We start from the raw sequence: 24,313 nt of genomic DNA, 5'->3' as shown, positions 1-24,313 counted from the left end.
AGTTCTGTCACTCAAGCTTTTGGGTCTCACTATCTGCCATGATCTTTCCTGGGAAAACCACATTTCCAAGCTGGCCTCCAAAGCCAGTCTCCGACTGGGCAACCTCCGTCGTGTGAAGTCCTTCCTTGGCGCACCTGAGTTCCTCACCACATACAAGGCTTTCATCCACAGCTCAATGGAATACTATTCTCCCCTCTGGGCTGGTGCTCCTGCCTCACACCTAGCTCGGCTTCATGCTGTTGAAACCAAAGCTTTCAGAATCATTGGAATCTCCCACGATGAAGCTAATTCCGATGGCCTTTCGCTCACTCACCACAGGCAGGTTGGTGGTCTTTCTGTCTTCTACCGACTCCTCTCCGGCCTAGCTCCCCCAGCTCTGTCTGTGCTCTGTCCCCCAAATATTCCTACAGGTTGCACAAGATCTGCCAGCAACCCTCTTATGGTGAAACTGCCAAGATCAAGACTCTCTATTCACCTTCACTCTTTCATTCCTCTTTTCTCCTGCCTCTGGAACAAACTCCCTCACTCTCTTCAATCCCACTCCTCCATCCAGGTCTTTAAAACAGCTGTTCACCACCATCTCTTATCTTCCCCCATCCAAAACCTTGATCTTTTCTACCCCAGTTAATACACACCAGATCCACTTTTTTGAAATACCGACTTCTTTCCTGGAAGTCCTAGCAGTGTCCATGTGTTTTATACCTCTCCCAACCCCACAACCCCCTTGTCATGCCTCCTCCCTCAAGCCCTCTCCCTCCCACAGATCTCCCGATGTCCCTGCTCTCAGGGTTCATGGGGGCTGGAAAATATCACCGATCAGGAGGAGGATGACTTGAGGAGGTAGTGCATTGCCAGCTTGAATCACAGGAGGGAAGAGTGGGATTTAACTTAGTCAGGAAACTGAGTGCAAAAGTGGGAGATAGGAAGAACTAAGGAATGGAGATGTTGTACTCAGTTCTTACTTTTTCCTTATTAGCCTTTACAACATCTTACTATAATTCACCAAATGTCCGTCCGTCTGTCTGTCTGTCCGTCTGTCTGTCCGTCCGTCTGTCTGTCCATTCGAAGGTACCGCAAAATCGGCTGAACCGATCGCAACGATATTTTGGGTGGGTAATCCTGGGATCTCCAGGAGTAAAATAGGCTATTTAGTTTTTCCAATTTCAGCTTTGGTCTCCAGCATTCTCAGGTTTGGACTCCCGCATAACATTCGCGTTCGCATAACGTTCATTGTGACGATGTTTCCATTGTGACGATGTTGTTTTCCCGGGTGCCGCACAAACGGCTGCACCGGCTGGACGGCTGCACCGATCGGACTCGGTGACCTCGGACAAAGACCTTTTATAAGGACACGGGTTGAATCCCTGCTTGAGAGATTTCCAACCCCCACCCCGCCATCACGGCCGTCTCTCCAACTCACAATTCCACGAGATATGCGGAAAGGACGATCCAAAACCAATATAAACATCATTAAACATCATTCGTATATAAACATTATTAAAAGTAAATAATTACCTCGGCCAAAGTTCAAACTACCTGAGATAATTCCACATAGCTATTTGGGCGGTGTATACGCTAACAGATTGCTGTCTCCATCGATCTTGCCAAGGCCATAACACCTATTGGCTCAAAATCCTTTTAACTGTTGATTTGGTAGTTTTTACAATGAAGGAAACACGTATCGGGAATACATACGACATCGGGAGTACGAACTGCACGCGTCTTCAGTATCAAGCTTAAATCTCTCATGGCGGATCTGAAGAGCGGAATGTTTGGAGAAGTGGTGGGCTAGTTCGGCATGAAGGAGGATCAGAAACGTGGACTCCCACACTGCCACATCCTGCTGATACTTGCTCCCGCATGACGTTATTTTTCCGGGTGCCGCACAAACGGCTGCACCGATCGAGATTTAACGGATGTTTATATAAATCGTTTAAAAGAAAAAAAGCCTTCAATTTCTGATATTTAGCCTTTTCATTTGGGCCTCCCAATTGAAGCCCCGCCCATAGGGCGGGTACCGTTGCTAGTATTGAGTAAATTGATAGGCTAAGTCATTAAGGTGCGGGTTAGGTATATCAACACGACAGGTCAAATAGACTAAACCCTACAGAAAGGAAACATGATGCAATTAACCTTGTGGTCATGAAGATTGCACACATTTTAAATAATTAATAGAAAATACAGTACAAGGGTTTAATAATAATTCAATGACTTCCTAAGCTCCCCGGTCAACATTTAATTGAAATGACACTTAAATAGTCGGAAATTATTTTCACGTGAAATGAGAAAATTAATAATATATGGATACTGTATTTATCATATGTTGGCTACATATTATTTATCTTGCACACTGTGCATGAAATGGAATTCCAAATTCACATATTTCACAGTTGATAACCGTTCAATTGAAAGCCTGGGGTTGGCTTAACGGCCAAGGAGGTGGCTGGCATAAGATCGGAGGGTCTTGAGTTCAGGCCCCTGACGAGCCGTTGAAATAACACCAGGTGTATTGACTCAGCCTGTCATCTTTCTGAGGTCAGCGAAACGAGTACCACCTCACTGGAAATAGGGGGCACTGCATCAGTGGCACAGCCGCGCTCACAACAATGATGCAACCAGCAGCCAACGGCTGCATACTGGGGCATACTAATGATGATGGTGAACGTTCAATTTAAGATGTATTGTATCTTGGACAACTGAGCAGGAAGAATGCTAAAGATAACGAAAGATATCTGAGGATTTTGAAAGATATCTGAGGAGATCTAAAGATATCTGAAGGGATCTAAAGATATCTGAGGATTTTGAAAGATATCTGAGGAGATCTAAATATATCTGAGGAGATCTAAAGATATCTGAAGGGATCTAAAGATACCTGAAGGGATCTAAAGATATCTGAGGATTTTGAAAGATATCTGAGGAGATCTAAATATATCTGAGGAGATCTAAAGATATCTGAAGGGATCTAAAGATACCTGAAGGGATCTAAAGATATCTGAGGATTTTGAAAGATATCTGAGGAGATCTAAATATATCTGAGGAGATCTAAAGATATCTGAAGGGATCTAAAGATACCTGAAGGGATCTAAAGATATCTGAAGGGATCTAAAGATATCTGAGGAGATCTAAATATATCTGAGGAGATCTAAAGATATCTGAAGGGATCTAAAGATACCTGAAGGGATCTAAAGATATCTGAAGGGATCTAAAGATATCTGAGGAGATCTAAATATATCTGAGGAGATCTAAAGATATCTGAAGGGATCTAAAGATACCTGAAGGGATCTAAAGATATCTGAAGGGATCTAAAGATATCTGAAGGGATCTAAAGATATCTGAAGGGATCTAAAGATATCTGAAGGGATCTAAAGATATCTGAAGGGATCTAAAGATATCTGAGGAGATCTAAAGATATCTGAAGGGATCTAAAGATATCTGAAGGGATCTAAAGATATCTGAGGAGATCTAAAGATATCTGAAGGGATCTAAAGATATCTGAAGGGATCTAAAGATATCTGAAGGGATCTAAAGATATCTGAAGAGATCTAAAGATATCTGAAGGGATCTAAAGATACCTGAAGGGATCTAAAGATATCTGAAGGGATCTAAAGATATCTGAAGGGATCTAAAGATATCTGAGGATTTTGAAAGATATCTGAGGAGATCTAAATATATCTGAGGAGATCTAAAGATACCTGAAGGGATCTAAAGATATCTGAAGGGATCTAAAGATATCTGAGGAGATCTAAATATATCTGAGGAGATCTAAAGATATCTGAAGGGATCTAAAGATACCTGAAGGGATCTAAAGATATCTGAAGGGATCTAAAGATATCTGAAGGGATCTAAAGATATCTGAAGGGATCTAAAGATATCTGAGGAGATCTAAAGATATCTGAAGGGATCTAAAGATATCTGAAGGGATCTAAAGATATCTGAGGAGATCTAAAGATATCTGAAGGGATCTAAAGATATCTGAAGGGATCTAAAGATATCTGAAGGGATCTAAAGATATCTGAAGGGATCTAAAGATATCTGAGGAGATCTAAAGATATCTGAAGGGATCTAAAGATATCTGAAGGGATCTAAAGATATCTGAAGGGATCTAAAGATATCTGAAGGGATCTAAAGATATCTGAAGGGATCTAAAGATACCTGAAGGGTTCTAAAGATACCTGAAGGGTTCTAAAGATACCTGAAGGGTTCTAAAGATATCTGAAGGGATCTAAAGATATCTGAAGGGTTCTAAAGATACCTGAAGGGATCTAAAGATATCTGAAGGGATCTAAAGATATCTGAAGGGATCTAAAGATACCTGAAGGGATCTAAAGATATCTGAAGGGATCTAAAGATACCTGAAGGGATCTAAATATATCTGAAGGGATCTAAAGATACCTGAAGGGTTCTAAAGATATCTGAAGGGATCTAAAGATACCTGAAGGGATCTAAAGATATCTGAGGAGATCTAAAGATATCTGAAGGGATCTAAAGATACCTGAAGGGATCTAAAGATATCTGAAGGGATCTAAAGATACCTGAAGGGATCTAAAGATACCTGAAGGGATCTAAAGATATCTGAAGGGTTCTAAAGATATCTGAAGGGATCTAAAGATATCTGAAGGGACCTAAAGATACCTGAAGGGATCTAAAGATATCTGAAGGGATCTAAAGATACCTGAAGGGATCTAAAGATATCTGAAGGGATCTAAAGATACCTGAAGGGATCTAAAGATATCTGAAGGGTTCTAAAGATACCTGAAGGGATCTAAAGATATCTGAAGGGATCTAAAGATATCTGAAGGGATCTAAAGATATCTGAAGGGTTCTAAAGATATCTGAATGGTTCTAAAGATATCTGAAGGGATCTAAAGATATCTGAAGGGACCTAAAGATACCTGAAGGGATCTAAAGATATCTGAAGGGATCTAAAGATACCTGAAGGGATCTAAAGATATCTGAAGGGACCTAAAGATACCTGAAGGGATCTAAAGATACCTGAAGGGATCTAAAGATACCTGAAGGGATCTAAAGATATCTGAAGGGTTCTAAAGATACCTGAAGGGATCTAAAGATATCTGAAGGGATCTAAAGATATCTGAAGGGATCTAAAGATATCTGAAGGGTTCTAAAGATACCTGAAGGGATCTAAAGATATCTGAAGGGATCTAAAGATACCTGAAGGGATCTAAAGATACCTGAAGAGATCTAAAGATACCTGAAGGGATCTAAAGATACCTGAAGAGATCTAAAGATATCTGAAGAGATCTAAAGATATCTGACGGGATCTTAAGATACCTGAAGGGATCTAAAGATACCTGAAGAGATCTAAAGATACCTGAAGGGATCTAAAGATATCTGAAGGGTTCTAAAGATATCTGAAGGGATCTAAAGATATCTGAAGGGTTCTAAAGATACCTGAAGGGATCTAAAGATATCTGAAGGGATCTAAAGATATCTGAAGGGATCTAAAGATACCTGAAGGGATCTAAAGATATCTGAAGGGATCTAAAGATACCTGAAGGGATCTAAATATATCTGAAGGGATCTAAAGATACCTGAAGGGATCTAAATATATCTGAAGGGATCTAAAGATACCTGAAGGGTTCTAAAGATATCTGAAGGGATCTAAAGATACCTGAAGGGATCTAAAGATATCTGAGGAGATCTAAAGATATCTGAAGGGATCTAAAGATACCTGAAGGGATCTAAAGATATCTGAAGGGATCTAAAGATACCTGAAGGGATCTAAAGATATCTGAAGGGTTCTAAAGATATCTGAAGGGATCTAAAGATATCTGAAGGGACCTAAAGATACCTGAAGGGATCTAAAGATATCTGAAGGGATCTAAAGATACCTGAAGGGATCTAAAGATACCTGAAGGGATCTAAAGATATCTGAAGGGTTCTAAAGATACCTGAAGGGATCTAAAGATATCTGAAGGGATCTAAAGATATCTGAAGGGTTCTAAAGATATCTGAATGGTTCTAAAGATATCTGAAGGGATCTAAAGATATCTGAAGGGACCTAAAGATACCTGAAGGGATCTAAAGATATCTGAAGGGATCTAAAGATACCTGAAGGGATCTAAAGATATCTGAAGGGACCTAAAGATACCTGAAGGGATCTAAAGATATCTGAAGGGATCTAAAGATACCTGAAGGGATCTAAAGATACCTGAAGGGATCTAAAGATATCTGAAGGGTTCTAAAGATACCTGAAGGGATCTAAAGATATCTGAAGGGATCTAAAGATATCTGAAGGGATCTAAAGATATCTGAAGGGTTCTAAAGATACCTGAAGGGATCTAAAGATATCTGAAGAGATCTAAAGATATCTGACGGGATCTTAAGATATCTGACGGGATCTTAAGATACCTGAAGGGATCTAAAGATACCTGAAGAGATCTAAAGATACCTGAAGGGATCTAAAGATACCTGAAGGGATCTAAAGATATCTGACGGGATCTAAAGATATCTGAAGGGATCTAAAGATATCTGAAGGGATCTAAAGATATCTGAAGGGATCTGAAGGGATCTAAAGATATCTGAAGGGATCTAAAGATATCTGAAGGGATCTAAAGATATCTGAAGGGATCTAAAGATATCTGAAGGGATCTAAAGATACCTGAAGGGATCTAAAGATACCTGAAGGGATCTAAAGATATCTGAAGGGTTCTAAAGATACCTGAAGGGATCTAAAGATATCTGAAGGGATCTAAAGATATCTGAAGGGATCTAAAGATATCTGAAGGGATCTAAAGATATCTGAAGGGATCTGAAGGGATCTAAAGATATCTGAAGGGATCTAAAGATACCTGAAGGGATCTAAAGATATCTGAAGGGATCTAAAGATACCTGAAGGGATCTAAAGATATCTGAAGGGACCTAAAGATACCTGAAGGGATCTAAAGATACCTGAAGGGATCTAAAGATACCTGAAGGGATCTAAAGATATCTGAAGGGTTCTAAAGATACCTGAAGGGATCTAAAGATATCTGAAGGGATCTAAAGATATCTGAAGGGATCTAAAGATATCTGAAGGGTTCTAAAGATACCTGAAGGGATCTAAAGATATCTGAAGGGATCTAAAGATACCTGAAGGGATCTAAAGATACCTGAAGAGATCTAAAGATACCTGAAGGGATCTAAAGATACCTGAAGAGATCTAAAGATATCTGAAGAGATCTAAAGATATCTGACGGGATCTTAAGATACCTGAAGGGATCTAAAGATACCTGAAGAGATCTAAAGATACCTGAAGGGATCTAAAGATATCTGAAGGGTTCTAAAGATATCTGAAGGGATCTAAAGATATCTGAAGGGTTCTAAAGATACCTGAAGGGATCTAAAGATATCTGAAGGGATCTAAAGATATCTGAAGGGATCTAAAGATACCTGAAGGGATCTAAAGATATCTGAAGGGATCTAAAGATACCTGAAGGGATCTAAATATATCTGAAGGGATCTAAAGATACCTGAAGGGATCTAAATATATCTGAAGGGATCTAAAGATACCTGAAGGGTTCTAAAGATATCTGAAGGGATCTAAAGATACCTGAAGGGATCTAAAGATATCTGAGGAGATCTAAAGATATCTGAAGGGATCTAAAGATACCTGAAGGGATCTAAAGATATCTGAAGGGATCTAAAGATACCTGAAGGGATCTAAAGATATCTGAAGGGTTCTAAAGATATCTGAAGGGATCTAAAGATATCTGAAGGGACCTAAAGATACCTGAAGGGATCTAAAGATATCTGAAGGGATCTAAAGATACCTGAAGGGATCTAAAGATACCTGAAGGGATCTAAAGATATCTGAAGGGTTCTAAAGATACCTGAAGGGATCTAAAGATATCTGAAGGGATCTAAAGATATCTGAAGGGTTCTAAAGATATCTGAATGGTTCTAAAGATATCTGAAGGGATCTAAAGATATCTGAAGGGACCTAAAGATACCTGAAGGGATCTAAAGATATCTGAAGGGATCTAAAGATACCTGAAGGGATCTAAAGATATCTGAAGGGACCTAAAGATACCTGAAGGGATCTAAAGATATCTGAAGGGATCTAAAGATACCTGAAGGGATCTAAAGATACCTGAAGGGATCTAAAGATATCTGAAGGGTTCTAAAGATACCTGAAGGGATCTAAAGATATCTGAAGGGATCTAAAGATATCTGAAGGGATCTAAAGATATCTGAAGGGTTCTAAAGATACCTGAAGGGATCTAAAGATATCTGAAGAGATCTAAAGATATCTGACGGGATCTTAAGATATCTGACGGGATCTTAAGATACCTGAAGGGATCTAAAGATACCTGAAGAGATCTAAAGATACCTGAAGGGATCTAAAGATACCTGAAGGGATCTAAAGATATCTGACGGGATCTAAAGATATCTGAAGGGATCTAAAGATATCTGAAGGGATCTAAAGATATCTGAAGGGATCTGAAGGGATCTAAAGATATCTGAAGGGATCTAAAGATATCTGAAGGGATCTAAAGATATCTGAAGGGATCTAAAGATACCTGAAGGGATCTAAAGATATCTGAAGGGATCTAAAGATACCTGAAGAGATCTAAAGATACCTGAAGGGATCTAAAGATACCTGAAGAGATCTAAAGATATCTGAAGAGATCTAAAGATACCTGAAGGGATCTAAAGATATCTGAAGGGATCTAAAGATATCTGAAGGGATCAAAAGATACCTGAAGGGATCTAAAGATATCTGAGGAGATCTAAAGATATCTGAAGGGATCTAAAGATACCTGAAGGGATCCAAGGATATCTGAAGAGTTACTTCAGCTTTCTGTGATTCGACGGCCTTCCCAATCATCAGCTGGGGAACAATTCATGATTGAGCTTCTAATCCTTCAATCACACAACCTCTGTAAACAGTTGTTCCACAACGTTGTTTTTTCTGGAGGTCATCCAGTAAGGCAGCCTAAGAGAAAGAGATGGAAGGAGAGGGGCTGAGGGAGAGAAAGAGAGAGGGAGAGCGAGCGATAAAAATAAGGAATGAAGTGGAATTACTATGAATAGCTATCGGAAACTGAGACATGAAATAAGATGTGAATGCTGATACATTCAAGAAGCAATGTAATGCTTGGTAAGTGAGGCTAGAATTGGCAATGATGGTATCGGAAGAAGAGGGAAAGAAAGTGAGGAATCAAAAGAACAGTGGAGATGGAATGTGGATACTTTACGTAAATGAAGAGAAATGGCAGCAGCAGAGGGAGGTGAGTAAAAGAAAGCATTACACTGAGCAGTGAAGGGTTGGGTAAGGTAAAGGATTACCGTGTAGTGCAGGGACGGGAAGTTGCTGTTTTCATTTACTGCGAAAAAAAGTATCCACATTACTGAAAAGTAAGGGGAGTTCAGGAGAGAAATGCCTTATTATGGGGTTGCGATGTGGGCAAAGTGAGTCGGCATTGACTTTTGTGCCAACAAGTTGTGTAATCATTGGTATTAACCACAGGCAAATTATTCAAACTAGCACCGCACGAATAGTCTTGATCCTAATGTGGAACTTTATGATTGTTTGGATGGCAACGAGCCGCCGTGTAACCCGTCAACACGCAGCCGTACTCCTGCGCCGTTCATCTCCCATGATAAATCGGATGGCATTCCCTTCGTATTTGCCTTTTATATTTTCCAGCGTTCCGTTATCATCAGCAAGAGTATACCAGTTCTCCAGATGATTTATTTTACTTGCGTCTCCATCCAAGCAGCATGGCCGAAGAAACTCACTAAGCAAACATATTTTGCACATTTTTGTCTTTGTGCTCACGGGATGGCAAGGCGGGTATGCGGACAGCTGCGACGACCTCCATTACAACTTCTCAAGCCTGACCCTCTTTCACTGTATCCCTGTTAAAGCACATGATAATGGAAAGTGTGGGTAAGATATGGCAGCTGCTTAGGCTTGGAGGGAAAAGCAGCGGAGGGTGATTGATTGCCCAAAAGGAGCAAGTGTTCCACCACTCCTTGTCAGCCAATACAAGTGCGATGTTATCACTGCCGTGTTTAATCAATACGTTTTTCTGCGGATTAGCCAGAGACCGCCACAAATGGTGTTTTAAAAGCTTTCTCCCCTCGCACACTTTGGCTCTGACCCTACATTCCAGCTTCTTGCCACTCGCCTGTGCAGGCTGTGAGCCAACGGCTTGCCTCGTAACGTTAGTGTTTCTGTTGAGGTTTAAGTGTTAGCGATGGTTGCTTGCCCAAGATCACAGATAGATTTGATGGTGCCCTTAAATTGCAATCTCGCGAATATTCCATTGAATCAAGACGTCCCACAGTAATAAACACTGTATTTGTGAAACAGGACACTCAAAACGATTTCCAACGCGTTTTGTTTTGGTACCAGAAACAACAACACAACAACAACAGGCGTTTTAAGGCCATTTTCCCTGCAAGAGCCGGGGTTAGCCTTGCGGTCCCCATGACTATCTTCTCCATCTTGCCCTATTTTCTGCATCTCCCCTTGTTAACCCCCTTGCCCGCATTTCTTCTTCCACCATCTTTAGCCAAGTCTTTCTCGGTCTTCCCCGTCCTCAACTTCCTTCTACATTAACTTCCATCACTCTTCTCAACCAGTCACTTTCATCCTTCCTCAACACATGACCAAACCATCTCAACCTGTTCCTCTTCACAGCATCAATCACAGAAACAGTTCGTCAAATACGGTTCAAAAGGTGAACTATCACCCGCATGCCCAGCCACCTCTCTCATGCACGCAAGTGGTAACTGCCCCCTTAAAGAACTATCTGCTGCCACTTAACTGTCTCCTTAAAGTGGAACATGGAAAATGACCCAATGCAGTCTACTTTTTTATTTTGAAGCCCAAGATATATATAAATGTTATCCGGCTTCCGGAAATTCTCAAAAACATTTAAATTGGAGCTAAAACACCTGTTGGAGTGCACTTCAAGTGCACCACATCCGTCGGTTTTCTCTTCAGTGCAAGACTAATGTGATTGATGAAATGAAGTGAAGAATGTTCAGCTTCTACCGTTTTGTGAGTCGAGAATGTCGAAGAGGAAATTGTTTTCCTGATCTGCACCCAAATTTACTTGAGTTACAATAAAGTGAGCATTTTAGGTGTTGGCATAGTTCGGTTGATGCTTATACATTCTTTAAAAATAAATCAAGATGCGCGGCATCACGAGTTGGCACATAACAAAAGGCATAATGGATAATTGTTTATCCGTAGATGTTGTAAAAGATGTGGTTTGTTGTGATTTGCACTATGGAGATCAAATATCACGAAGGCCTAGGTTCTACAATCATAACTTACTTTCACGTAATCTCTTAGGATATCTTCTGGCTTGTATGTGGCTGCCATGATTTAGCATCCACGGGCTTTTTACAAACACAACGCATTTCTCAACAATCACAGCAACAAACCACCCAGCAAGAGCAAAATGGGCACTTCAGGCGGAGACTCTGGCGGCAAAATGATGTGCCTTTGGGTGTGGATAGGCCGAGCTAACCGAATGGACTCAGGGTCCTCGTGTAACCGTGCACGCATTGTATTCGCTCATAAAGTGAAAAGTAGCCAAGGAATGGAGAGCTCAAAAAAGAAGAAGAAGAAATATGTCACAAATACAAAAGAGCTTCAAACTATTTCAGTGGATGAAACCAACAAGCCATTGATTGAGGTATGATAATCGCTGTGAGAAGCAAGGGGCATTTCAGGAGTTAACGGTTCGTCCTGTTGATTCCATCAATCTGTCTACCTGTCTGCCGACGCAGATCGAAATGAGCCTTCACAAGCAAGACTAGTTCTTCATTTTACTTTGTACGAGTCAAAGCTTGTGGGTGTCTTGGCACGCCTAAATATGTCGTTTTGTCCACCTGTGCCTCAACATAGTTGCATCGATATGTACCTGCTCAGCTGTGTCAACATGGATACCTCTGTTTGGAATGTGCTTGCACACATCTTCTCGTGTGTATGTGCACAAGATTATCCTTACCCACGATTGGTCATGTAAGACTCGAGTCCCTCTGTTGCTCGACTTGTACTCAAGAGGTAAAGATCCAGACTTGTGCTCAAAATCATGTACTTATAACTCGAGATGTCGATGAAAGATTCAACTGATTCCAATGTAAGAATTTGAAAAGTTTCAATGTAAAGTGTTTCATTTTACTGTAACATTATTTTTATCTTAAAATATATAACAGGTATTTTACAGTAATAATGCTCAGAGTTGTGAAGAATAAACTAGAGCTTCCAGGGAAGCAGAACTCAACTGAACTGACTGGACAACTTTAAAGTAGGTCAGTTGTCTGTACTAGATTTGACTTAAGATAGCAACCTACCTTGTGTGGTGAGAGTCTCACACACCAAATTTGATCAAAATCCATAAATATTTGTGGACGTTAAAGTCTTAACGTCGTTTTGGAGCTGAAAACAATATGGCGGCCTATGGCGGCCATTTTGTGACGGATCGGGTTGGAATGCAATAGCAACCTACCTTGTGTGGTAAGGGTTAAACATTCTAAGTTTGATCAAAATCTATTAATATTTGTGGACGCCAGAGTGTTAACGTCGTTTTCATGACCAAAAACAAAATGGTCGCCTAAGTCCGCCATTTTTCAACAGATCGGGCTGAAATGTAATACCAACCTGGTCCTTGGGGTAAGGATGCTGCATGTCAAGTTTGATCAGAATCGGTTGATATTTGTGGACGCTGGAGTGTTAACGTCGAAAAATTAACGGACGACAAACGACGACGACGGAGGGTTCAGTATGTGATGAACTCAACTGGACGGTAGTCTGGACAGTAGTCCAGTTGAGTTAAAAACTGAAGGCACCACCAAAACCATTAACACCAGGCACTCACAATGCCTGCACAATCCCAGATGAAGACCACTCGCTGGTTGAAAAGTCATATATAGTCCTTACCCTTCGGAGATTTGCTATTTTAGGAGGTGCCATTTTATACACTAGTAAAGAGGGACCTCCCTCTTTTTAGCCCCCGTTGGACTTAGTCCTAAATGGGTGCTTATGGATTAGATCCCGTCTGTGCATCCTCCTGTCTGCAACCATATCTTGGACATGCATGGACCAATTTTGTTCAAACTTGGCAAAATACAATGCATGATGGTATACATATGCACATCATTTTTTTCTCGATGCTATCAAAGATGGCCGTCTGGCAGCCGTTTTAGTTGAAAAAACCCGATGTTCAACATGTCCTCAACCATTTCTCAAACATGCATTTACCGATTTTGTTCAAACTTGGCACACAGATAATTATGAATGATGGCTTACAAATGCACGTCGTTTTCTTTCAAGATCAGATCCAATATGGCTGAATGGCGGCCATTTCGTTAAATTTGTCCCAACCATTTCTCGGACATGCATTTACCTATCTTGTTCAAACTTGGCACACAAATAATGAATGATGGCTTACACATGCACCTCATTTTTTTAGAGATGAGATCTAAGATGGCCGACTAGTAGCCATTTTGTTAATTGAACGTGCCCCCAAACATTTCTTCCACATCACATGACCACTCAAGTCAGTTGCACATACTCATAAATCTTGTATATATGGACGAGCCCTTTAATTATGTACAGAAAAATTACTAAAACCATGGGGGCTATGACATTTTATGTTTTTCTCCTAATTTCTTCTGTTCTCACTTTTTATGCCTCCGTTCACCTTCATTCGATTTTAAATTAGTTTTCTCCACAACCACTTGAGTGATTGACACAAAACTTTCAACACAGGAGCACCAACTCTGGAATTTTTTTTAACAAAGTTACATGATGATTGGATGAGGATGTAACTGACCAGTGTTCCAAAAGGTCAGTTTTCTGTAGGCATGGGTTGCAGGGTGTTTCATGTAGCAGGAAAAAATGGCCCTGACCTCACTTCGCTCAGCCTCGACCCAATCACTAAAATGTTACCAATGTCGCATAATGGAACAAAGCACGAGACATATCACAATATATATTGTTCCGAGATGAGAATGCAGCAGAGATAGAGGTGGAGTGCAGCAACAAATCCTTATGAGACATTGCTTTGAAAACTGCACAGAAGTGCATAGCCATAGTGAATGTGGAAGATAACATAAAAAGTGAAAATTTAAAGTTTTATCCGAGTGAAATTGCATCGTCGATTGAAAAGGTTTTTTGTGGAAAAGGTGTTGTCATAACCCTCTTTGATATAACAGTGCATTCTTAGGTTAGGTTATCATCATCAAACATTCATCAAAAATGTAGTGGTCTGAGCAGGTCATTAACCAGTGTGGCAGCTACATTCAAATGTAAGGTGTGCACAGAGGGAGCTGCAGATGGAGGAAATGTTGAGTTGGATCTTGGAGACGGCGTGAAGTTGGAAGGTGTGAAAACATTTTGCTACCTCGGTGACATGCTGAATGGAGAAGGTGGATCAGACTCGGCAACGGTTGCTAGAGTGAGATGTGCATGGAAGGAGTTTCGGGAACTGAGTGGCGTGCTGATGAGGAGGGAAGTGTCATTGAATCTGAAGGGAAATGTGTATGCTGCATGTGTGAGAAGTTCCAAAAGGTCAGTTTTATGGGAGTGTTATGATTTATGGGAGTGAGACATGGGTAATGAACATAGAGCAGCAACGAAGGCTGGAAAGGGTGGAAATGCGAATGGTTCGGTGGATGTGCGGAGTATCGTTGAAAGAGAGGAAGACAAATGATGAATTGCGAAAGATGATGGGAATGGAGCCTGTGATTGATGCTGTGAAGAGGCACAGGTTGAGATGGTTTGGTCATGTGTTGAGGAAGGATGAAAGTGACTGGTTGAGAAGAGTAATGGAAATGAATGTAGAATGAAGTATAGGACGGGGAAGACCGAGAAAGACTTGGCTAAAGATGGTGGAAGAAGAAATGCGGGCAAGGGGGTTAACAAGGAGAGATGCAGAAAATAGGGCAAAATGGAGAAGATTGTCATGGGGACCGCAAGGCTAACCGCCGCTCTAACAGGGAAAATGGCCTTAAAATGCATGTTGTTGTTGTATTCTTAGGTTAGGTCACATATAACATTTAGGTTACATATCGCATGCTTAGGTCACATATAACAACACCCTTTTGTTTGGACTTGCCTCACACTTGCTTCCACAATCCATGTAGCACATGATCATGAGCGCTATACATAATGGAAGCAATCTTTAATTGTCACCAACATTGCTGAGACTTGGGATGGCTGGTAAGATAGTTGTTCATTTTAAGATGTCAGGAAAACTAGGTCATCAGTGGAAGTAAGCAAAGTAAATCAGTGATGGATGTATTTAAGATCGACTGTGAAACAGAGAGGACACCGACCGCATGTATCCCTCAAATATTATGACTTCCTCCACAAAGCACCAGTCAATGACAGCATTACGCTTGTAAACATATATAGTTCACTTCGAGAGCACAAGGAGATTTGACTGATCTTTACAGTTTATGTCCCAGGTCAAGTTATGAATCCTTTATCCAATTATTAATTGTTGGTTCTTATTTATATTATCATAAGTATTGCTTGGACTTACTCGAAGAAAAGTTAGCAGAATACCTTTTCTTATTGCTAGGTGTCATCTGGGTAGTGTTGTCTTTTATGGACAGAACTTTCCAAACGCCAAGTTGACATGAAACATTTAATAAGCCGTGATGTGTCACCTGATATGACTAGGAGACCCCTTCCGGAAGGTGTTGTTGATCCAGCTGTGGGCTTTTTTCCCGACGATCTGAAAGCAATTTTGTTGTTTCCCCGAGATGAGCTCAGTTTTCACAAGCTGTTATCCTAAATACTGTGCATTTGACCGGATTTTGACCAGTAGCCAGTTGACCAGTAACCTCCAGGAGATTAATCCTTATCACTAGGTCACACTGCCTGTGTCTTCTAAAGTACCTAAATGTCAGCATTTAAAGCTCATTTTGTCTTTCTGATGCAGCACATTTTGTCTTTCTGATGCAGCTCATTTTGTCTTTCTGATGCAGCTCATTTTGTCTTTCTGATGCAGCTCATTTTGTCTTTCTGGTGCAGCTCATTTTGTCTTTCTGATGCAGCTCATTTTGTCTTTCTGATGCAGCTCATTTTGTCTTTCTGGTGCAGCTCATTTTGTCTTTCTGGTGCAGCTCATTTTGTCTTTCTGGTGCAGCTCATTTTGTCTTTCTGATGCAGCTCATTTTGTCTTTCTGATGCAGCTCATTTTGTCTTTCTGGTGCAGCTCATTTTGTCTTTCTGGTGCAGCTCATTTTGTCTTTCTGGTGCAGCCTTCAAGTCGAAACACTTGTCCAAGATTGAATCTCAAAATGCTGATTTTCAGACTCGATGTTGGGGTTGTTGCTTTTTATTCATTCTAAAAGGAGACCTCATCATAATGGGTTGTAAGCAGGTGTAATTTCATTCAATGATTTGTGGAATCCCTTGGCTTCAGTCTGTCCTCCTAAACTTGTGACAAAAGGGTCGATCTTGCACTCAGCATGAATGTTCCTCGCACCGCATTCTAACGCTTTTTGTTTCCACCTGTAGTGCTAACCACAGAATTCGTTTGTGGTTTGCACTCATTGTGAATTCATCCTTCTGAGGTTCGGTAATACATTATGTATATTATGTAATGTCATAACCCTCTTTGATATAACAGTGCATTCTTAGGTTAGGTCACATATAACATTTACGTTACATATCGCATATATATATTATTACATATATTACGTAATACATTATGTAATACATTATAAATATTATGTATTAATACATTCAATCCTGACAAATCTCACACTCTTACGATGTCTCTCCGAAAAGACCGACTGGACAACCCTCCCATCCACTTTCTGAATAATCCTCTCCAACAAGTTCTGTCACTCAAGATTTTGGGTCTCACTATCTGCCATGATCTTTCCTGGGAAAACCACATTTCCAAGCTGGCCTCCAAAGCCAGTCGCCGACTGGGCATCCTCCGTCATGCGAAGTCCTTCCTTGGCACACCTGAGCTCCTCACCACATATAAGGCTTTCATCCGCAGCTCAATGGAATACTGCTCTCCCCTCTGGGCTGGTGCTCCTGCCTCACACCTAGCTCGGCTTCACGCTGTTGAAACCAAAGCGTTCAGTATCATTGGAATCTCCCACGATGAAGCTAACTCCAAGGGCCTTTCACTTACTCACCGCAGGCAGGTTGGTGGTCTTTCTGTCTTCTACCGACTCCTCTCCGGCCTTGCTCCCCCAGCTCTCTCTGGGCTCTGTCCCCCAAATATTCCTGCAGGTCGCACAAGATCTGCCTGCAACCCTCTTATGGTGAAACTGCCAAAATCAAGACTCTCTGCTCACCTTCACTCCTTCATTCCTCTTTTCTCCCACCTCTGGAACAAACTCCCCCACTCCCTTCAATCCCACTCCTCCCTCCAGGTCTTTAAAACAGCTGTTCACCACCATCTCTTATCTTCCCCCATCCAAAACCTTGATCTTTTCTACCCCCGCTAATTTCACCCCAAATCCACTTTTTTGAAATACCAACTTCTTTCCTGGAAGTCCTTGGTGTCCTTGTGTTTATACTTCCCCCACCCCCCCCCCCCCCCACCCCCTTCCCACGCCGCCTCCCCCCAAGCCCTCTCCCTCGCACACATTCCCGATGTCCCTGCTCTCAAATGTTGTGTTTATGTGCTTCCCCTTCTCTCCCCATCTTGTCTACCGCTCCCCTTTTTATATACTTTGTTTGTTTGTCTGTTTGATTTGTTTGTGTGATAAATGTTAGCTTTCACGAGCCTCGATTCTGTATACAAAAAAAAAAAAAAGTAACCTGGGCGTTTACACAAATATCCTTGTTGCTGTTTACTGTGATCTACGATCTGTCCGTAGTAGAGCTTGTAGAAAAGTCAGCTGTAAGACAAGGAAATTATGGGATTTCATTGTACTTTTGCATGAATTACAAGATAACATTAGTAGACAATGGACAAACATGCATGGTATATGGAATTTGTACCTATTTTTCTCGCATCATGACCCATGGGTTGAGATGTTGCACTAACAGGCCAACCCTGGATATAATTTGACAAAATGGTCTCTTTATAAACCCTTATGCAGGTGTTAGGGCTGACAAGGAGCTCATAGATAGGATATTTACCTTCGAGCTGTCTCATATGGGTTTACTTCTTCACCCTGTAATTAGAAACGATCATCCTGCTGCTTTGCAGACCTAGTGTGTTTGCACCACTGACCATACCATCCTTCAGAGGGATGTTGAGCTGTGTTTGGTACTTACTATAGCATATCCCGGTGAACAATAAAGATCCTTACAGGATCCCATCAATAAAGATACAGGGTTTTGTGATGACAATAAGCTTGCCTGATGTTTCCTATTCCCGTGCAGATATTGACGAGTGCTCCTTTGACCGTGCTTGCGACCACACGTGCATCAACTATGCTGGGAGCTTTGAGTGCCGCTGTGACCCAGGCTACACACTATATGCTCTCACACACTGTGGAGGTGAGCCATGCCATCAAACATGTTTTCTTACCAATTTACATTGGACCATAGGAATGACATTTGTGCTCCCAGTGAAAGAGGGAATTCAGAAGGACGTGACTATTGCCATTAATCAGCTGTAGATGCTATTCTAACTGCACCTAGTTTGGAATTGACAAGATGTATAAATGTATAACGCACACGTGAAAAAAGTAGTTACATGAAAACATTTTGCTTTAAAACGGCTCTCAGAAAGATATGTAGCACATTTATTACCTCTGCCACCAAAGGCGGATGTAGGTTATGTTTTTTCACCCCTGTCTGTTTGTCTGTTTGTCTGTTTGTCTGTCTGTGAACAAGAAAAATATCAAAAAGTTGTGGACGGATTCGGACGAAATTTTACAGAGAGGTGTTGTATGTGACATGGACGAAATGATTAGATTTTGGTGAAAATCCGGATTCGGATCCGGCCAGTAGAATTTTTTAAAATCATTCTTCACCATTGAGAGATCAGGCCAAAAACGATATATAGCATGATATTTGAAAAAGTTGTGGACGAGTTATGACTAAACTTGGGGAATGAGTTGGTTAGGTGACGAGAACAAGCCGATTCGATTTTGGTTCAGGTCCGAATCCAAATCCGGCCTATCAGTGGATATAAAACATCAACTGTTCAGCCTGGCGGAGGTATGAGCTTTACTGAGTGCCGTTCTAGTTACTTATTTGATTAAAAAACACCTTTAGAGGCCATTTTTCCCCGCAAGCGGGGGTTGGCCTTTTTCGGGAACCGTGGTTGTTGTTGTTTTTCGGTCCCCTTTTGATTATTAGTTAGTTACTTATTTGATTATTACACTTAAACTGGAGTAATGTTCAAGGCACTGATAGGGGTAAAAATGATTGTTGAAATGAAACAAAAGTTGAATTCCAAAAACGATAGAATGGCTAGAGGCCTGCGTTTGATCAAAGTTTTAATTTCACATCGTTGCATTGAAAATATGGCGTGAAGAGTAAATGCTCCTTCAATCAATCTGCCATGGAAGCAGGGCACACATCCCTACCTCGTGTCAAACGCATATACAGTCGTGCGATTGGTTCTTCATTATTTTAAATAAAATGTTCAAGTTCATTCTTTATTTGTCACATTATAAAATTTACCCAAAAGTATTACAAGTTTGATAACCCTGTGTCTCGTAACTGTACTCTTACAGGGTGTTTCAGTGCGCTTCACACTTTCATGATAATAATAATAATAGCCGACGAAGCCGGTCTTGTGAATGAACGCGTACGTATTATGTTGAAAAGCCAGATTCTGCTGAATCCTTTGAGAATTTCGAAGCTTTGACGCACCAAATCGCTCCATGGAGGCCGCCATCTTGCGGATGCGGAAGTATGTATAAAAAATTGCGAAAAAGTTCAATAGGAGTTTGTTTCACCCGTCTTTGTTTGATTCACAATCTTATGCACCTCTAATTTGTAATTAAAATACTTTAAGACCAACCTCGTTCCCTGGGCCCGCACGGGCCCTGGTTATCTTCAACGAAAATCGTCACCAAACACCGGAACCAATGAGATTCGAGCATTTGAAAAAATATTTTTAAAAAGCTTATTACCGTACCGCGTTTCGGAGGCTGAAAACGGCGTCAAATATTCTAAAATTGACGAAGAATGATTTTTTAGAAATCTCGCGGCCGTAGGGAATAGTTTTTCACAGCCGGAAATATCCGAAGTTGAGACGGAATTCACCGAATTAATCAAGAAGTAAATTTTATAAATTTTAATCTCATCCAGAATGCAAATGGTGTCATTTTGAACTCGGTACGGTACCTACTACACCTACCTACTACCAACTACCTAACCTACTGATGCCATAGTGATGGGTAAAATAGTGGCAAGAGGCTTTGGCTTCGCCGGATGATTGCGGCTTTGCAGTCGGGTATAGTAAAGCACATTTTATTTCAGACCATTAGTGGAGGGGCTTCATCATCTCGAAAGGTTTTCAAAATGCCATTTTGATGTCCATGGTGTTGCTGTTGTTTTATGTCTTGGCACCGTCACAAATACTGCAAGCTGAACTTTGTGTAAAAATAGAATCCACATATAATGAAGACTTTCAGGGATTAATGAGGGCACCCTGAAGTTGTGCATGTGCACGTTTCATTTGATTCCATAAAATTTTGGACAAAACCCAATTTCGCCCATCTTGGCATTTTCTTCCTTTGGGGGAAGGGTGGGTGCAATTGGAATTATCCAAGGTATGTTAATCACAATGTATTTTATGTGCACATAAGTAGTACGCATGTTTTCGCTTCATATATGTAATCCAGGTTAATGTTATTTTTGGGAGTGATCGAGACAGCGGTCTGTTGCCTATACACCACCCAAATAAATGGATACGTCAGAAGAACATGTTGCACGCTTGGAACAAGATCACCCGTTGGGTGGGTACTCTGCTATGATGTTAATAATCATAAAGATATTAACATGACCCTCATGGTGGCTCCTGTAGGGAGAGGGTGCCTTCTAGTAAAAACAATCTGTGACCTTGGTGATGCCCGCACATTCATGTCCGTCACTTTGCCTTAGTTGAGAAATCTGCTTTTGTGAAAATACTCGCATGATCTGTAGTAGTTAGGCCTGCATGTTGTGGGTGAAACAAGCTGGCTGTGCGGTTCGTGATGTGAGTACACTCATTCACCATGCAGACTGACTCGTTTGCAATGGAGTATGGTAACACACTAAATATGTTGGGGAATTTAATTTTGAAAAACGTAAGAATATTGAAATTATTTTCATCAAAGAACGTTTATACCCTTGGATAAAATGACCTTTAAATTACAACAGAAACAACAGCAGCAGCAGCAGCAGCAGCAGCAGTATTATTTGGTTTGCATGACGAGCTATTTTCTGAGCTTTTTCCACTGAGACCACATTCCCAGCCTTAGTAAACAATTTTGTTTTTTATTTAAAGGGTGAAGTATACTGAAATGATGTTTATTGGTCTAATAATTATATTTTCAACAATGGAGGCCCATACTCTTGCGATAGCTTTGGGATATTCACAACAAATGAAGAAACGCTTTAAGGCTATTGAACCAATCGCGGAGAGATTTTTAGCTGCGTCGCAGACGCTGCTCATAGAGTGCCCTCTGCTGTTGTTGTTGTTGTTCTTCTTCTTCTTCTTGTTCTTGTTCTTGCAGAGAAGACAAAACCTCAAAGCTCCACCCATTCTGGGAGAGCCTTCATATAAACAAATATCCACCATTTTATTAACTCGCATAGCTTTGAGGCCTGTTTTGTAGGCCCGTGGTGTCTTCCTCTCTCACACAGTTTCATTTCAAATCAAATTCGATATATCATTTCATTTTTCACAGTCGCTAACATAGTTTTAGACTCGGTTGAAAAAAAACGGGAAGAAAATCCGATGAAAGTTGCCCTTTATAGAACGAAATGAATTCTCAAAGGCCTGTAACTTCAAGTCCATTGAGATTATTTTTTTTATCGCGGCATGGTCAGTCATACACCGCCCGAAATAACAGACGGGAAAATGCCGAGATATATATATTTTGTTTAAATCGCGGCATGGTCAGTCATACACCGCCCGAAATAACAGACGGGAAAATGCCGAGATATATATATATATATTTTAAATCGCGGCATGGTCAGTCATACACCGCCCGAAATAACAGACGGGAAAATGCCGAGATATATATATTTTGTTTAAATCGCGGCATGGTCAGTCATACACCGCCCGAAATAACAGACGGGAAAATGCCGAGATATATTAAAAATTCGTCCATTTGATGACAATCGTCACGATGAAATATTTAATTTATACGTCGTCACAATAATGTGGAGAGAGGAGCATAGCTTCGTTCACGTGTCGCCACACACGGGAAATTGCCGAGATATATATTTTTTTTAAATCGCGGCATGGTCAGTCATACACCGCCTGAAATAACAGACGGGAAAATGCCGAGATATATTAAAAATTCGTCGCCACACATGGGAAATTGCCGAGATATATTTTCACTTTGCACAAAAATAACATCAAGTAATCGAATCAATAGGAATGTCCTGTGCCTATAACATCGACGTTATAGGCACAGCTGCATCTAGGCATTGTGTAACATCGACGCGGCTTTGTTTTAATTAAAACTTTTTGTACTTGTTTTTTTTTTGTACACCAAGTCGAGGCTCGTGTAAGAGCTAAGATTGCCACTCTGATTCAGGATACTCAACTGAAAGTGGCAGGAGTTTCGAATTTAGCCTTGGGGCTGGAGATAACTCACCTCCCTTTCAGGAAAATACGGTGCGCTCACCGATACCTCCACCTGCATACGAAACACCGGGATGCCAGGTTACAGCTGTGAGGACATCCCTGCAGTTTCTAATCAGATCATGTCGTCAAATTTGTAATAGTTTCTTGCAAACGTAAAACATGATCATTTAAAAACGATTTTGAACAAGTACACACCCAATCGCATCATACTCATTCACAGATATTTGTGGTCTTGACAAAGCCGGATATGTCTGCTCTTTTGGAAATTACTGGGGAATTCACCAAAGCTCCATTTACTGCTTCAGATGGCATTTTCCTTCACCTAAGGATGTAAAGCCAAAACTGTCACCATGAAATTGAGCCGGCTAGCCTGAGATTGAATCTTGCCCGAGCTGCAAACTGTCATCCTGGTGTGTCGGGTGAATGCTAAACTGGGAGTCCTATCTGCCAGCAGCAGCTGGTGGAGATTAAGCATCCCACACTGCCTCTTTCAAAGAGTAGGCAAGCTATCGCTGGCACTCTGGCCAAATTACAAATTCCTGCCCTGACCGACAGAGGGTGTTGCATCGGTGACACGACCGTCTTCAGCCAATGATGCTACTCCCAGGCAATGCGCTGCATATGAAAGCAGAAGGAGTGACCTATCAGCCAAGATTGTAAGCCCAAGCCAAGAAACCGCTTTGGTATAACTGAATAAATAATAACAATGATAATAATACGTACTGAGGTTTTTGACGTTCACTTTCTCAGCTAATATGACCCCACTGCAAAGCCGCAATGAGCCGGCGAAGCCAAAGCCTCAAAGTATTTCAATTACACATTACAGGTGCATAACATTGTGAATCAATTTTGACAAATTCACTCAACAAAGTCACTCCATCATGTCTGAAAGTGTTTTAATTACACATTAGAGGTGCATGAGATTGTGAATCAAACAAAGACGGGTGAAACAAACTCCTATTGAACTTTTTCGAAATTTTTTATGCATACTTCCGCATCCGCAAGATGGCGGCCTCCATGGAGCGATTTGGTGCGTCAAAGCTTCGAAATTCTCAAGGGATCCAGCAAAATCTGGCTTTTCAACATAATACGTACGCGTTCTATCACAACACCGGCTGCGCCGGCTATAACAAAACAAATTGTACCTAATTGAATGACTGTAAATGGAAATTTAAACTATATAAAAATCTCATCAATTGGATCCACTTATTATATTGCACACAACTATGTGGGTGACACACCACAAAAACCATCAAACAAAAAAACATCTTGCTAACGATGCCAGTTACTTCAATTTATACCAATTAGTGCTGAGATAACACAGAGAAAGCCAATAAAATGATAACATCGACAAGGTAACGAGCAACAATTGCAGGGTTATAGTCACTGCATGGAAACGTTTAATCCGACGCAGAATCGCTTCGATTAGCAACTTACGCATCATAATATGCCGGTTGTGTTAACATCTGCAGGTAATGAGGAACCTCAGTTGTGGACTTGATTTACATGAACGTTCATTTCACAACGTGTCCAAACGGAGCTCAGGATCAAGTGCCACCTTTCCACTATGGTCAGGCTCCTGACGACACCTGCTTATTACCTCCGCC

At 41.0% G+C, this 24,313-nt stretch overlaps 1 protein-coding gene across 4 annotated transcripts in view; it reads left to right on the top strand.

The window, feature by feature from the left end:
- The window catches only part of LOC137433036 (signal peptide, CUB and EGF-like domain-containing protein 2), a 398,204-nt gene that overhangs the window by 222,206 nt on the left and 151,685 nt on the right, over nucleotides 1-24,313 (top strand). For all 4 annotated transcript variants that reach the window (XM_078783854.1, XM_068125439.2, XM_068125442.2 and 1 more), the window contains one exon: nucleotides 18,332-18,448. In XM_078783854.1, coding sequence (XP_078639980.1) covers nucleotides 18,332-18,448 — 117 coding nt within the window. The remainder of the gene's footprint in view (nucleotides 1-18,331; nucleotides 18,449-24,313) is intronic.

This window comes from Myxine glutinosa, chromosome 8 (genome assembly GCF_964187855.1).
Source record: "Myxine glutinosa chromosome 8, kmMyxGlut1.1, whole genome shotgun sequence".
Taxonomy (NCBI): Eukaryota; Metazoa; Chordata; class Myxini; order Myxiniformes; family Myxinidae; genus Myxine; species Myxine glutinosa.
This window is presented reverse-complemented; position numbering and strand designations above follow the sequence as displayed.